This window comes from Myotis lucifugus, unplaced genomic scaffold, assembly GCF_000147115.1.
Source record: "Myotis lucifugus unplaced genomic scaffold, Myoluc2.0 scaffold_0, whole genome shotgun sequence".
NCBI classification, from domain to species: domain Eukaryota; kingdom Metazoa; phylum Chordata; class Mammalia; order Chiroptera; family Vespertilionidae; genus Myotis; species Myotis lucifugus.
The window spans coordinates 239,798-253,070 of NW_005871048.1; the positions used below are offsets into that span (position 1 = coordinate 239,798).

Sequence of the window (13,273 nt, forward strand, 5' to 3'; positions counted from 1 at the left end):
GGCATGTTCCCTACATCTTTCAGTTTAATTTTGCAAATTTTTAAAATTCAACTTGGAAAATGAATACAAATCCCTGGGTATTTTTTGTCAGGGGTGGAGGGAGTGGCAGGAAGAGGAGAGTAGGAGTCGAGGCCAGGTATGAGCATCACAGTGGCCATCTCATGTCCACATCCTTGCCCAGGGAGGGGGGTGGAGGTTGAGCAGGGGGCTCAGGTCCGGATAAAGACCATGGTAAGGAGGCCTGGAGAGGGGAGAAATAAAGAGCAAGAAATAATGAGTAGCCCTGGAGCTCTGGGAGCCCTCTTCCCAACCCTTACCCCTCTTTCTCTGGGGCTCACATCCCCTCACCACTACTGTGCTCACCCAAGATGTAGGCTGCCACCAACTTTTGTCCCAGGGAGACATGCAGGATTTGGGGCAGCTGGCTACCAAGTTCATCCTGGAGTGGGAGCAGCAGGAAGGCCACCGAGACTATGCCGGTCAGCAAGAACAGGAGGAAGGAGCTGGTGGCCAGTTGTGGGTGGGATTCTGGGAAACAAGGCTTGTCAGAAGCTCCAGACCCAACTCCTCCCCAACCCAAGGTCCTCCTGGGAGGAGGCTGAAGACAGAAGGTGTATCCACTTTTATTGCCCTTCAGAAGCACACAATGAAAGTGTCCTCTCCTCCCTAAAGCCTCTGTCCCCACAGCCACAAGAAACCCTCTCTCCTCTGGTCCCTCAGCAATTTTCTTCTTCTCTCTTCACTCTGCCTGATTACTGGTTTCTGTGTACCTGTCTGTTAGTCAGGAAACTCCTTTTCCCAGACCCAGCATACAACTTGGTGTGGCATAATTGCTCAGTACAGGTTTCTTATGGAACCGAACTGAGTTGGCATATAATAGAAAGTATTGAAGTTAAAGTTAAGGAAGAATTTTCCCATCTAAGTATGGAAGCCAGAAACCAGGTAAACTGCAAAATAGGTTTATTCCTTAATCCTATATAATAAAAGCCTAATATACTGTCTGGTCCGCCCTTCAACCAATCAAAGTGTAATATGCTAATGATATGCTAAGGCCGCTCAACTGCTCATTATGATATACACTGACCACCAGGGGGCAGACACTCCGACTTGTAGGTTAGCTTGCTGCTGGGGTCCGGTCCATTGGGATTGGGATTGAGCAAGATGGGCCGGACATGCCCTGGAGCCCTCCTGTGGTCACTCCCCAGCTGGCCAACCTCCCACGTCCCTCCCTGGCCCTGATCCCCGGCCCCGATTGTGCACCGGTGGGGTCCCTCAGCCTGGCCTGCGCCCTCTTGCAATCCAGGACCGCTCGGGCAATGTCAGAGAGCCAGTTTCGGCCCGATCTTGCAGGGATCAGGCTGAGGGACCCCACTGGTGCATGAATTCATGCACCGCGCCTATAGTGTAATATAAAATCTCAACTCCTAGGAACATTTTCACAAAAAGCCAATAAACTAAACCTGAAGACCTCTGCAACTCCAACCAAGCTCATCTCTAGAGTAATGCTAGGTCTTCCCTCCCTACAGAACTCAAAAATTCCCATCCTCCAACTCACTTTCAGGGAGGTGTCTGGTCGTGGGTGGTGCTGTCCAGGAAGGAGGCCCTGGGTGTGGCGTTGAGTCAGGTTGTCCCTGAAGTTCAAGGGGGTAGGCTGGGGCCCTCAAAACCGAGGTGATGTCCTTGCGCCCCAACACTCGGCCCTCAGCTCCCTCCTCAAACAGCTCAATGCGGAAGCGGTCCTGGACATCATAATGGCTGGCAATGGGGGCCACGTGGCGAATCACACTGGTCCCAGGATGGAAGAGAGGCTCATTGAGAGGAAGTGAGTGACAGGCAATGATGCAAGTGGATCCAGGCCCCACCCTCCCAGGAAACTTTCCCATTGGGTTACGGGCAGAGGGTTGGAAAAAAAGTTGAAAAGGACCAGGTCTGAGACCTCAGACCAGGGATTGGGAATCATTCTTCTGCTACGGGCCATTTGGATATTTATAACATCATTAGCTTAATATAATTCACTTAATATAAATTTATGTTGCTGTGAAAAAAGCTCCTAGATTTATTGAATTTTGAGTCCCGCCTGTAGTTGCCTTGGCAGGGACAGACCAAATGATTTTGCAGCCCTTATACTGCCCTCGGGCTGGACACTTCCCACCCCAGCCTCAGACCATGGCTCAGTTACTCAGAGAAAGGTAGCAGCAACCTCTGGCTTCTCCACCCTCCCAACTTACATGTCAATGCAGGAATGAGGCTTCACATATCCTTCTGCGTCAAACACTGTGTACTTGTCAGGTGCTGTGCACAGGACTGGGGGATACAAGCACAGAGAAACTGACTCTTACCTCTGAGACCCTACACAAACCTGTCCCTCTAAGGGACAATAGAGTCCCCCTGGCCTTCTACCCCCAGGACTAGACATGACTCTTCTAGTCCACCAAGGCTGGACATCTGACCGTGTGGATGAAAAGGGGCCACATACTAACCTGCCAAGATCAGGGAAGGCCTACTTGGCGGCCTTGCAAATTCAGAAACCTAAAGTAAGTTAGGTTTGAAGTTAAAACTTTTTAACTAAAAGCCGTTAGGGCAGGAAGTCATGTGCTAGGTTAAAATCTTCCCTGACAAAAGTCAATCTTTACCTTAACTAAGCTTGTCTATTGTCTTTTGCACCTAAGATAACATTCCTTTGGAGTATCAGGAAAACTCCCCTTTTTCCAGATCCCTCAGGGCAGAACCAATATACCAGGGTTGAGACCATAAATCCTCATTGTTATTGTTAACATGTTAAATATTCACTGTTGACTATCCTGTACCCACCTATGTAAAAGATCTATGTGTCTATCATTTTACTTTTCATCCAATCCCAGGTTTCCCCGATTTGCTTTCTCCCACCTCCCTAATCTATCACCAATGGATATCATGTAACCCACTAGCGTCTTCTCTTTAAATTATAATGTATAAAATAAGATGCAAAACTGCAATTTTCTAGAGCATTATCTCAATCCGTTGAGATTGTTGTTTCCCAGCAATTGTCCACAGTTTGGCTCAAATAAACTCACAAAAATCCTCTATAGGTGTGCATGTTCCTTACTTTGACCCCCCCCCCCCCATGTCCTGCCACCAGCCCCCAGCCCCCTAGCACGAGGCGCCCATCCCTTCACCTCGGAAGCGAAGCGCGGCTCCCGTGGGGTTATAGAGGGTCAGCAGCTGCCTGGGTCCGCTCCGTTGGTCCGCCCTGAACACTAAATCAGGGGGAAAGACGAGGACCGGGACGACAGGTCCCGAGGGAGGAGAGGCACCCCGGGACCCCCGCCCCGGCGCCCCGGGACCCACCAGCTCCTGGTCCTGGGGCGCCCCGCGGCGGATGCAGGCTCTAGGCAGTGGGACATCCGAGGGCTGAGCTCGGGGGACAGGGCCTGGAATCTAGAGCTGGGGAAGGAGAGGGGCAAAAGGGAACGGACGAGATTGTGGGGCCGGCCTGCACTGAGGCCAGCGCCACCCCCGCCTCGGAACTCGACGAGATGAGGGTCCCGCAGACCAGGACCAGCTTCCGAACCCTCGGCTTTTCCAGCTCTGCCGCGTCCCTCTAGGCCCCGCCTCCAAGCCCCACCTCGATGGTCACGCCCACCCGGTAAACCCGGCCCCTTGCGGCTCCCAAGCCCGGGCCCGGTCTCCAGACCTCCCGAAGCCCCGCTCACTAGGCCCCGCCCCTTCCGGGCGTCCGGGATTCCGCCCCGGCTTGGGCCAGATTCCGCCTGCCCCGGAGTCTCCTTCGGAGCTGCTCTTCCCGCCTGCCCCGCAGAGACCTGTGTCTGTGGTACCTGTGCCTCCGACCCCTCCCTGAGACCGGGCCGCGCTTCTTTGGGCTTCGCTACGATGCTCACCTTCTGGTCACAGCACCTGTCAATCAATGTGTGAGCCGACCGTGGCTGCCACTTGCCCCCGAGGCCGTTCGGGTACTTCCGCCACACGGCTTCTGTCATTGGCCAGGGCGGGTTCGTTTCCGCCATACGTACACGCCGATTGGTGCGCTTACAGAGGGGCTTGACTAGGTCTCGGTGACGGAAAATTACGTCTCTGTCTAGAATACTAGCCCTGCAGTTACTCTGGGAGACCCGGGCGGCCTTTGTTCCTGCCTCCGCACTCTGAGATCGTCAGATCGCTAGAATCCCATCCCACAAAGAAGCCCTCTTTCTCCACGTCAATCCCAGGCTCTCCCGGAAGCCTCTGCGGCAACCACAGCCGTTTCCTGCAGTTGGAGGTTGCTCCCAGTTGGACTCAAGTCTCAGCCCTGGGTTCCGCTCCTGATTCTCTCCTTTCTGCACGGGATTCGGAAATCACATTTACATAGGAATTAAGATTTACCAACCCTGCCACTTACATTATTATTATTGCCACATCCATTACCATTCCATATATTCACCTCTTACAAACAAGGAAAGCTCAGCAAGGTGAACAGTCTTCCCCAGGCCACCCAGTTAGCAGTGGAGCAAAAACAGTGCATCTTATCCAAAAGCCTTCCCTGAGCACTCCATATAATGTAGAATCCCCGTCTGTCCTCTTAATCATGTTTTCCTCATAGCACGCATAGAGCTACTGGTCCTTATGTTTATTTTAACATTTATCTCTGTTCCACAAAAGCAGGGGCTTTGTTTTGTTGTACCGTTGGTGCCTAAAACAGTGCCTGCCATTTATTGTGTTATTTATTGATTTGAGAGAGAGAAACATCGATTTTTTGATAGACACTTATTTATGCATTCAGTGGTTGATTCTTGTATGTGCCCTGACTGGGGATCAAACCCGCAACCTTGGCATACTGGGAGGACGTTCTAACCAACTGTCACCAGGCCAAGGCTAATGCCTGCCATTTGGAATGAACAAATGACTGACTAGAATGAACTTTGAGCTGAGATCTAATTGAGAATTCCAGGTAGAGGGAATAACACAGGCAAAGCCAGTGTACTAGAAATAGTCACAGAGCCAGTGTGACTGGAAGTGATCTTAAGGAAGACAATAATTGAAGATGAGAGTAAGGGGGATGAAGGATGCAGAACATCCAGAGCCTTTGAGTCCACAGTAGGACTTTGGATTTTATTTTGAGACTGATGGAAAACTGTAGGAGAGTATTTAAATGTTCTTTTTAACAGCCTTGAGATATCTTTGACATAAAACTGTATATATTTAAGGTCTACAACTTGATGGTTTGTATACATTGTGAAAAGATTACCACAATCAAACTCATTAATACATCCATCATCTCTAAAGACAGGGTGTCCCTAAAAATGTATACACACTTTATAAGCTGATAGCTCAGTTTTAAAAATGAAATGTATTTTAATAAACACTGCCTTTATAATTATTCAAAGTGTGTATATACATTTATGGGGAGACACACTATGGTTACCATTGTGTGTGTGTTTGCATGTGTGTGGAGAATATGGGGAGTTTTTAGCAAAGGGGTGACAAGATCCAACTTGGTTTCTTAAAAGATTCTGTAAAATAAATGTCTGTTGAGTTTATTGAATGAATGAAAAGAAATTCCCAAGATGGGCACCAAAACCATAAAAATGGATATGTGATCCCTTCCTCAGTCAAGGAATATTTATTTGGATAAAAAATGGATCCCTAGGGCCAATGGCCAAGGCTGTCCTGGATTTCAGGCCTGGGACCTAGCAGCCCGAACAGGCTGGGAGGGGCACCTCCTCTTGCTGAGATTGGTGAGGATCTGATCCTGGTTGGGCCGGTAGAGGACCACAAAGCTATCTGGAGGAAGGATAGGACCTCTGTTCTCTTCCACCTGGCCCATCAGCAGATAACTGGCTCCTGGGAGAGGGAAGGGAGAGATTGAGAGCTCATGTTATATACCTTAAAGATGTGCCTCCTCATCTGAGCCCCTTATATTCTACTACCTCTATCATTTCCATGAAGCCAAGTACCCTTCTCCTCTACCCCACATCCGTATTACCTTTCTTCATGGGGGGACACTGCTTGCAAGGCACGTAAAACTTCAAGGAGGTATCAGTGGGTGCAGAGGGCAGGTCCAGGCCTCCAGTTTTGTAAACACCAATGAGACTGACAGTGACAGTAAGGCCCTCTCCTGGGCCCCGAACCATGGACTTCACTGTTGCCGTCACCACTGTGGGAGAGTGAGGGTGAGAGGTGAGGAGACAGGAGGCTAGGGCAAGGCTAGAACCAAGAGGGGGAGGGTACTTTGGGGACAGGCGGGAAAGTTAGAAGATCTGGAAGAGCAGAGCATGTGAATGAGGCTTCTTACCCAGATTGCTGGTACAGAAGTTGCTCTGCAAGGTGCCTGTCCGCCGGCACTGTTTTGGGCAAGTGACACTGGGTGCATCTAGGAGGAGGAGGGGGGGAACATTTTTTGTGGAAGGTGACCTACCTAGCAGGTGGAAAGGACTATTTTCCCTGTAACAGCCTCATTGATTTGAACTTGTTCAAAGTTCTATCCAGCTTTGGGTCTCAGTACCCAGTGCCAACCATTATTAGCACAGAGGTGGCACCAGTGAGTGTTGTATGAATGAATGAATGAGCAAGCCCAGGAATGAACTCAATCTACATCCTCTTCCTCCCCCTTCTCAGACTCACTAGGGCCCACGGGGGTTGCCTGGACCTCAGGCGTGGCTTTTGGTTTCTCCGCAGGTGGGGGTTCCGGCTTGACTTTGGGCGGGGTTCCTGGCTTGGGGCCCGGGCCAAGGAGCGGGGGACCTGGCCGGGCATCCTCTCCCGGGCTCTGAGCTGGCCCTTCTTTGGCGGCACCCCGCGGCAAGGTCCTGTAGGAGGCTGAGAATCCATCGGCAGTGACGCTAAGGTCCGAGACGAACTGGACGAGGAGCTCATTTCCTTCGGAGGAGATAGGACTGCAGGCGGCAGCAGGGCATTGTGGGAGATGTCAAGAGGGCCTGCACCCCGCCTTTACCCAGGCGCCCACCCCCAAGTTGGCTACATTAGCTTCTCGACTTCTTAGGCCCCAATCGCCTCTGTATCCAAAGTCCACAGGACTGATGCAGGGACTAGTACCCTACTTGCTCCACCCACCGGTTTGGAGCTCATGGTTTCAGATCCCGCCTCTTCAGCTAAGCCCCTCCCATCTCAACAGCAGCCAGCGGTCAGACTCCTGGGGAGGCGGAGAAACCCTGACCTGCACCCACCCAGGTCCTGTCCTCTCACCCCGGGGCGGTGTCTCCGCAGAACTTCCCCAGCCTCTTGGCGTCGTCACTCACGGCTCCATTGAACACACTGACCGAGTCATAGCGGCAGTAGGTGTCCGGCTCCACGTCAAACTTCCCGAAGGTCAGCGAGATCACCTGATGGCAGGGCACAGGGCAGAGGCTGCTTGGCACCTCTCACTTCCTTTGGGGATGTTTACAGCAGCCTCCTCTCACCTCCCGTGTCCCCTTGCACCCTCCTCTTAATGTATTCATACCACAGCCCAGAGGATTACATACACAGGAATCCTGAAGTGGTGTCCTCCGCCATGGTGGGCAAGGTCAAGTCCAGGCTCATTCTCAAGGAATAGACCCCAAACCCACCTCCTCCACCTCCCCCACCAGCTCCCCCATCTCCACCACCTCACCATCACCACACACACACACACACACACACACACACACACACCAAGTTTATCAGCATCAGATACCTCACTGATCACAGGTATAATTTTACATTTTTGTTTGCATGCAAGCAGGTTGGGTCTGTTTTGCTTCCCAGCAGCGCAAGCGCAGTGCTTAGGACATAGTAGATGTTCAGTAAGTCTTTGCTAGCTGCACGCTGGAGGACACTGCTCAGGTCCGGAGGGCAGCCCCCCGCTCCCTGGAAAGGGGGTCGGTACCTGGTTTGGGGGCGCGATGATGTGCCAGGAACAGCTGATACCCGGGGGGTAATCAGACTCGGGCCAGTTGGGCGTGGTCAGTGTTCCCTGGGCCTTTTCCAGTCGCCCCCCACAAAATTGGTGCTCTGGGGAGGGGAGAGAGGAGTGGGGTGGGAGTAGTGGAGACCCTCGGTCAGCTTGGGAAGAGCTCTAGGCTGGGGGCTCGTGCAGGAAGGTCGGATGTCGGGGCCTCAGGATGAGGGGCGAGAAGAGGGGAAGGAAACGGTGGGTAGGTTAGCAGAGGAAGAGCAAGGCGCAGGACCTCCGGGCACCCAGGCAGGTGGTGGAAGGGGGAGGAGGAATTGGTTGGACACGCCCCCTATTGCCCCTCCCCCTGACCCGCTGCCACACCGTTCCTCTTCCCCTGTTAGATCCCATCTCCTCTACCCGGCAGAGAAGTCCCCTTTGCAGACTCGAGAGTCCCCACGCTGTGAGGGTCCCTTCAAATTGGGGCATAAGCCCCTTTGGGAGGCCTTAAATATTTTAGGGGAGACTTCTGCCGCCAGGAGGAGGTGATGGGACCGCAATCGGGAGCCCCGGGCTGGGTGTAGGGGGCTCTGGGTCGGAGGAACCTGGTCCCCCTTCCCAGGGGGCCCCCTCACGCCCGTCAGAGGGAGCCCGATTGCGGACGGGGGCGGGCAGTTACTCACCGTCCCAGTAACCCCAGGCCGCCCATTCCACCCGCGGGTCCGTGACCCATTTCCGCCTCGCGCCTGGGGTGGGGCCTGGAAGAGGGGGGTGGCGGGAGCGGGAGAGGGGAGAGAAGATGGGGAGGAGGGACTGGAGGGGCAGTTAGTGAGGAAAAAGGGAAAGGGAGGCAATGGGGACCTAGGATCTTGGGGTGAAGGTTAAGGCTGAGGGCAGGGCCTTGCCAGGGTGGGACCAGGAGAAGGGGAAGGAGAAGGTGAGGGACGTCTCACCAGTGCTCGAGGTGGCCCGCCCGCTGTACCAGAGCAGGAAGCCTCGTCCTCCTGTACCCTCATCCGCTGTCATCTTCAGGGTCACCTGGTTGCCCGGGGCCACTATGGGTGCTGGCCGGAAGGTCCCACAGAAGCGTCCGAGCCGCTGGCCCGAGGTTCCAGACCCAGCAAAGACCTCCAGAGCATCATAACGGCAGGCAGGGTGTAGCTCCAGGTCAAAAACTCGGAAGGAGAGGGACACAGTCTGGCCTTCAGGGACCTGATTGCAGAGACAGGGGCGGGGACCTACAAAGTCAGGTCATACACAACCCAGGCAGAGGGTACTTTCCTTTCCCCAAGCATTTCCTAGAGAAACTTGGGCCTGAACATGAAGGAACCCCAACAGGGTGCAGAGCAGAGGGCCTGGGCTCTGCATCAGGCTTGTGGCTTATACAGGGGACCAGACTTGAGGTCTATGGAGAGATTTACAGGGGCAGGAATGGAGTTAGGAACGGAACAGCAGGCTTTGAATTAAGGGCTGAGTGAGGACACTTGCCACGTATTATTGTGAACACTGATGGATCTGTGACCAGAGGGGGTGGGTCTTGGACTTCCCTAGGGAGTAATAGTGCTGGGGGAGGGCCTTTGACTGCCTGGACCTAAGCCTTGGAGACTTTGACAAGGGGCAGTGACCAGAGGGGCCTTCTCACCGTTATTGTCCAGATGCACTCCTTATTCGGCGGGTAGAGGTTGGGAAAACTCTCACTTGCCACGTAACCTGATTCCCCAGTCACATCCCCTCCACACAGGAACACAGGTCTGGAGGACAGAAGAGGGGTCAGCCATGGGTGGGGGAAGTAGTGGACAGACTGGGATGGGGTAATGAGGATAGGAAAGCCTGAGGATGAGGGAGAAAGGCCTAAGGGATCTGGGATGGCCTCAGCCAGCCAAGATGAAATTGAGGTGGGAAATACTATAGTAGAGGATCAGGAAAAAGTAGGGCCAGCAACTTAGCTATGCCTCCAACTCCCAGTCCCCACCCCCAACACAACAGGATTCCCGGGATCCTCCTCAGCCCCCCTTCTTACTCTCCCCCCTTTGCACTGCCAGGCAGTCCACAGCAGCTGCCTAACTACTCCAGATGTAGACACAGCCACGCCACGAGGCTGTGCGGGGGAGGGGGCGGGGAGTTGAGTGAGAAGCAGCAGCGATGGCCCTCAAATTGAACCTGGAGACCAGGCTCCCTGACTTCTCAACCTTTTCTTTGCTTCTGTTGCAGCTAAACTACTTGAGTATCTGACCTCAAGTCTCCCACTTGCTGCCCCGCTTTCCCCCATCATTTTTAATTGCCTTCCTGGGATCCAGATGTCCAGGTATCAAGCAAGTTCAAGGTCTTGGCTTTCTCAGGTCCCATGGAGTGAATGGGGAGACTCAGAAGGAAGAGGACAGAGGTTGAGGAAACGGGGAGCAGTGGTGACCTACAGGAGACAGTGGTCTTGTAGCAGGGAGGATAGACTTGGGGACCAGAGAAGAGTAGAAACTGGGAGCTCTTGGGGGTAATGTGTTAGAAAAAGAAACCACAAGATCCACAGGCATAATCCTTCAGGAATTGGCTTTTGAAGCCCACTTAAGCTAACTAGAAGGTGCCAAGAGACCTACCTGGTATAGTTGGGAGTCTGGCCCTGGGCAAAAGGCAGCAGGGTCCAGGCAGGGAGGAGGAGCCCCAAGAGGGAGGCTGTGGCAGCAGGCTGCATGGCTGAGGGGAGAGGCGCTGGGGTCCTCAAGACAGAGGCAGCAGCCGAGTTTAGCAGCAGAAGCAGCAGCAGCAGCGGCGGCGGCAGCGGCAGCAGGGATAATTGGTGCCAGATGAGGCAGCCTCGGATGTGTGGGCGTGGGGACTGGCCAGTGGGGAGGGCGGTGGGGAAGGCGGGACAGGGAGAGGGGAACCGGGACAGTGGTGAGTCCAGAGGCCTCTCGAGGTAGAGGACACATAAATATTGACCTAAGTAGTGGGAGGAGCAATGAAGGGCTGAGGGAGCATCAGGACCTCAGCCATAACCTAGGCATCAAGTAATGTCATCTGGAAGCCCGTTCTGTCCAGTGCCCAAGCATCTGGTCCTTCCCCAGGACTCTCCAGCCCACTCACGATCCTCTCCATTGCTGCTTCCTTAGCACCCAGAGAAAGTCCTTTCCTGGACTCCCAACCTTTAAGCATTCACCCCCTTCCTGACCACCACCTGCTCCAACTTACTTTCCGCTTCAAATTTCCACTATCTTCTATCCCCAGGCCAGACTAGGCCAAGAAGAAAAGAATTCTGCTCACCCATTTTCTCCCAAATTATCTGGAGGTACAGGAATGGGGCAGGGAGGCATGGCATGTGGATAAAGGGAGTGTCTCCCTTCTGCAGGAAGAGGAGGATAGAGTAAAAAGTAGGGGAAAAGGACATGTAAGATCAGATCTGGAGGTAAACAGAAAGCAGAGAGGAGGGAGATTGACTTCACAGGGATGAAGGAAAAGGGATAGAAAACTGTCACAAGTCAGAAATGACTTCTTCAGAATGGGAATAAGAGGATCCAGTGGGGGGCACCAAATAGCATATGACCACTGGTGGTCTGTGAGGTCCGAAAGGTTGGCGACCGCTGGCAAACGTTGTTCCAGAAGGCAGGGCTAGGATTTCCTGTCAAGAAGATTGGGTCAGGTCTTGGGCGTGGAAGGGCAAAGCAAGCTGAAGGTGCTTGAGCAGCTGCTGCTCTGCCTGCCCGTCTATGCTCCTGCCCTCCCTTACCCACTGAGCTAGGCATCGGGACCCCATTCCGTGCCCCATTGTCCTCCCAGGCTCCAGGGTCCCAAACTAGGCCTCACTTCAGCCTTTTATTCTATTTGTCCATCAAATCTTTTGTCCATGATAGTAAGATTGGAGGCCCCTCCTGGGCAGCCCCCGAACATTTTACAAAACAGTTCCCTCCCCACCCTGGCATGTCCAGCAGTCCCCACCCCACTGTGTCCCCCTTCCCATGGCACAGTGTTCATTGCTACCACTCCATCTCTCCTTAGCCTTTGGCCCAGAGCCAGACTCTCCCTCCAGGGGTAAGACTAGGAGAGGGGGGTCAGCTCTCAGGTGTTGGGGGGCCTTGTCCAACCCCTCCAGCAGCCTTCTGTAGCATGTCCAGAGCCTCCCAAAAGAAATCCTTCTGTGCAGCCAGCAAGGGCATCCAGCCCACGATCTCCTTCATCTTTTCCATGCGGTCCTGCAACGTGGAGCAACTGTAGATCTGGCTGAGGTACTCCTTACAGGCCCAAGCTGTCCCCCCAGGGTCCTGGAGTACTCCGGACCCTGGATTGGGTTCAGGGGTCCCCACCACCTTGCTGGCTGGTAGATCTCGGTAGGCGGGATGCTGCTCAATGTCGTGGCTGGACAGCATGTAGAGACACTCTCTGGTAGAGCAGAGGGAGCAGGCACACAAAGGGACCTTGGCAGAGAGAAGGGGCATGGCTGAGTGGGGCCTTTACTGAGGGGTTCCCACGAAGCCCCGGCTGTTGTGTCCCTCCCCCTCAGACCAGCCCTGAGCCAGCAAATGAGCTGGCTGGCTGAACCCCAAGGTTGTGTGAGGTCAGAGAGCACCACCAGGATCTGCTAAGGAAGAGAGCCAGGAGCCATGGTGCCAGGCAGAAAAGGGAGGTGGGTGGTATTGGGGAAACGGGGCCCTTGGGGCCCCACAGTAGCCACAGCCAGAATCCTGTGGGCTACCTGCCCTCCCTGGTTGCCCATTCGCCTGACCCTGCTCTGACCTTGACATGGAGTTTGACGAAGGAGGCGCTCCCCTTAGGCCAGCCAGGGAGGCGGCCTCCAGCCCCACAGCCACAGCCCAGCAGCTCCTTGCTGAAGTCCAAGCTCTGGCTCAGCACCAGGGAGTGGTTGAGGCCACACCACAGGGCAATGGGGTGTTGCAGATAATACACCTGAGGATACAGGGCCAGGATCCCTAAGGGGGATACACCAAGGGACTGGGGGCCCAGGTCAGAGAAGGCTCAGGGCAGAATCTAGGGACACTAGGAGAGGGAAGAAATGGGACCCAGCACACCTTCCCCAGGAGGTCTTCCTGCTGGATGAAGACCAGCAGCCATCTCTCCCTCCTTGGTTCTCTTGAAGCCCCTAGTCTGACCAATGGGCACTAGCACTGCTATTGGTTCCTCATCTTTGCTTCTCAGAAAACAGGTTATTTGCCTGAGGCCAGGGCCTGCTGTCTGTTCTCTCATTCTGACATCATATACCTCAGCCAGTCCAACCTCTCATCCAGCTTTCCAGCCTCAGGGTGAGGAATATCTTCCCAAGGCTTAAAGACCCAACCTCTCCTTTGCAATTCTAGGTTAGCCCTCAGAAAGGAATTTCCTTCCTTGTAGTCCTACCTTCTCTCTCTAATATTTTCAGTTTGTCATATTATCTTTTCAAATGGCTATTTTAAAATATTTCCTCCTGATTTCTGCTGCTTCCTA

General features: G+C 53.8%; 3 protein-coding genes across 3 annotated transcripts in view; all 3 read right to left on the reverse strand.

Moving 5' to 3' along the window:
- Positions 1-2: 2 nt before the first annotated feature.
- On the reverse strand, positions 3-4,004 carry MOSPD3 (motile sperm domain containing 3). The gene is made up of 6 exons (XM_006081509.2): positions 3,879-4,004; positions 3,156-3,417; positions 2,229-2,304; positions 1,556-1,785; positions 364-528; positions 3-241 (listed from the first exon to the last, which is right to left on the reverse strand). The coding sequence occupies exons 1-6, from the start codon at positions 4,002-4,004 to the stop codon at positions 210-212; spliced, it is 891 nt and encodes a 296-aa protein (XP_006081571.1). The 3' UTR covers positions 3-209.
- A 1,485-nt stretch (positions 4,005-5,489) lies between these two features.
- Positions 5,490-10,654, reverse strand: PCOLCE (procollagen C-endopeptidase enhancer). Its single transcript, XM_006081022.3, has 9 exons — positions 10,438-10,654; positions 9,489-9,597; positions 8,800-9,058; positions 7,841-7,965; positions 7,180-7,316; positions 6,598-6,869; positions 6,269-6,346; positions 5,960-6,130; positions 5,490-5,817 (listed from the first exon to the last, which is right to left on the reverse strand). The coding sequence occupies exons 1-9, from the start codon at positions 10,530-10,532 to the stop codon at positions 5,651-5,653; spliced, it is 1,413 nt and encodes a 470-aa protein (XP_006081084.1). The 5' UTR covers positions 10,533-10,654; the 3' UTR covers positions 5,490-5,650.
- A 982-nt stretch (positions 10,655-11,636) lies between these two features.
- The window catches only part of FBXO24 (F-box protein 24), a 10,065-nt gene continuing 8,428 nt past the window's right edge, over positions 11,637-13,273 (reverse strand). Inside the window, exon 9 of the mRNA XM_023754057.1 lies at positions 11,637-12,249. Within this exon, the coding sequence (XP_023609825.1) occupies positions 11,887-12,249 (363 nt within the window). The 3' untranslated portion in view covers positions 11,637-11,886. The remainder of the gene's footprint in view (positions 12,250-13,273) is intronic.

Coding starts and splice junctions, on each gene's coding strand:
- MOSPD3 (XM_006081509.2), bottom strand. CDS start 4,004: ATGGCGGAAACGAACCCGCCCTGGCCAATGACAGAAGCCGTGTGGCGG. Junction 2,305..3,155: donor AGCCGCGCTTCGCTTCCGAG/GTGAAGGGATGG, acceptor TGTATCCCCCAG/TCCTGTGCACAGCACCTGAC. Junction 242..363: donor GGTGGCAGCCTACATCTTGG/GTGAGCACAGTA, acceptor TCCCCTCTCCAG/GCCTCCTTACCATGGTCTTT.
- PCOLCE (XM_006081022.3), bottom strand. CDS start 10,532: ATGCAGCCTGCTGCCACAGCCTCCCTCTTGGGGCTCCTCCTCCCTGCC. Junction 9,598..10,437: donor CAGACTCCCAACTATACCAG/GTAGGTCTCTTG, acceptor TCTGTCCTCCAG/ACCTGTGTTCCTGTGTGGAG. Junction 7,317..7,840: donor TCATCGCGCCCCCAAACCAG/GTACCGACCCCC, acceptor CCCTGCCATCAG/GTGATCTCGCTGACCTTCGG.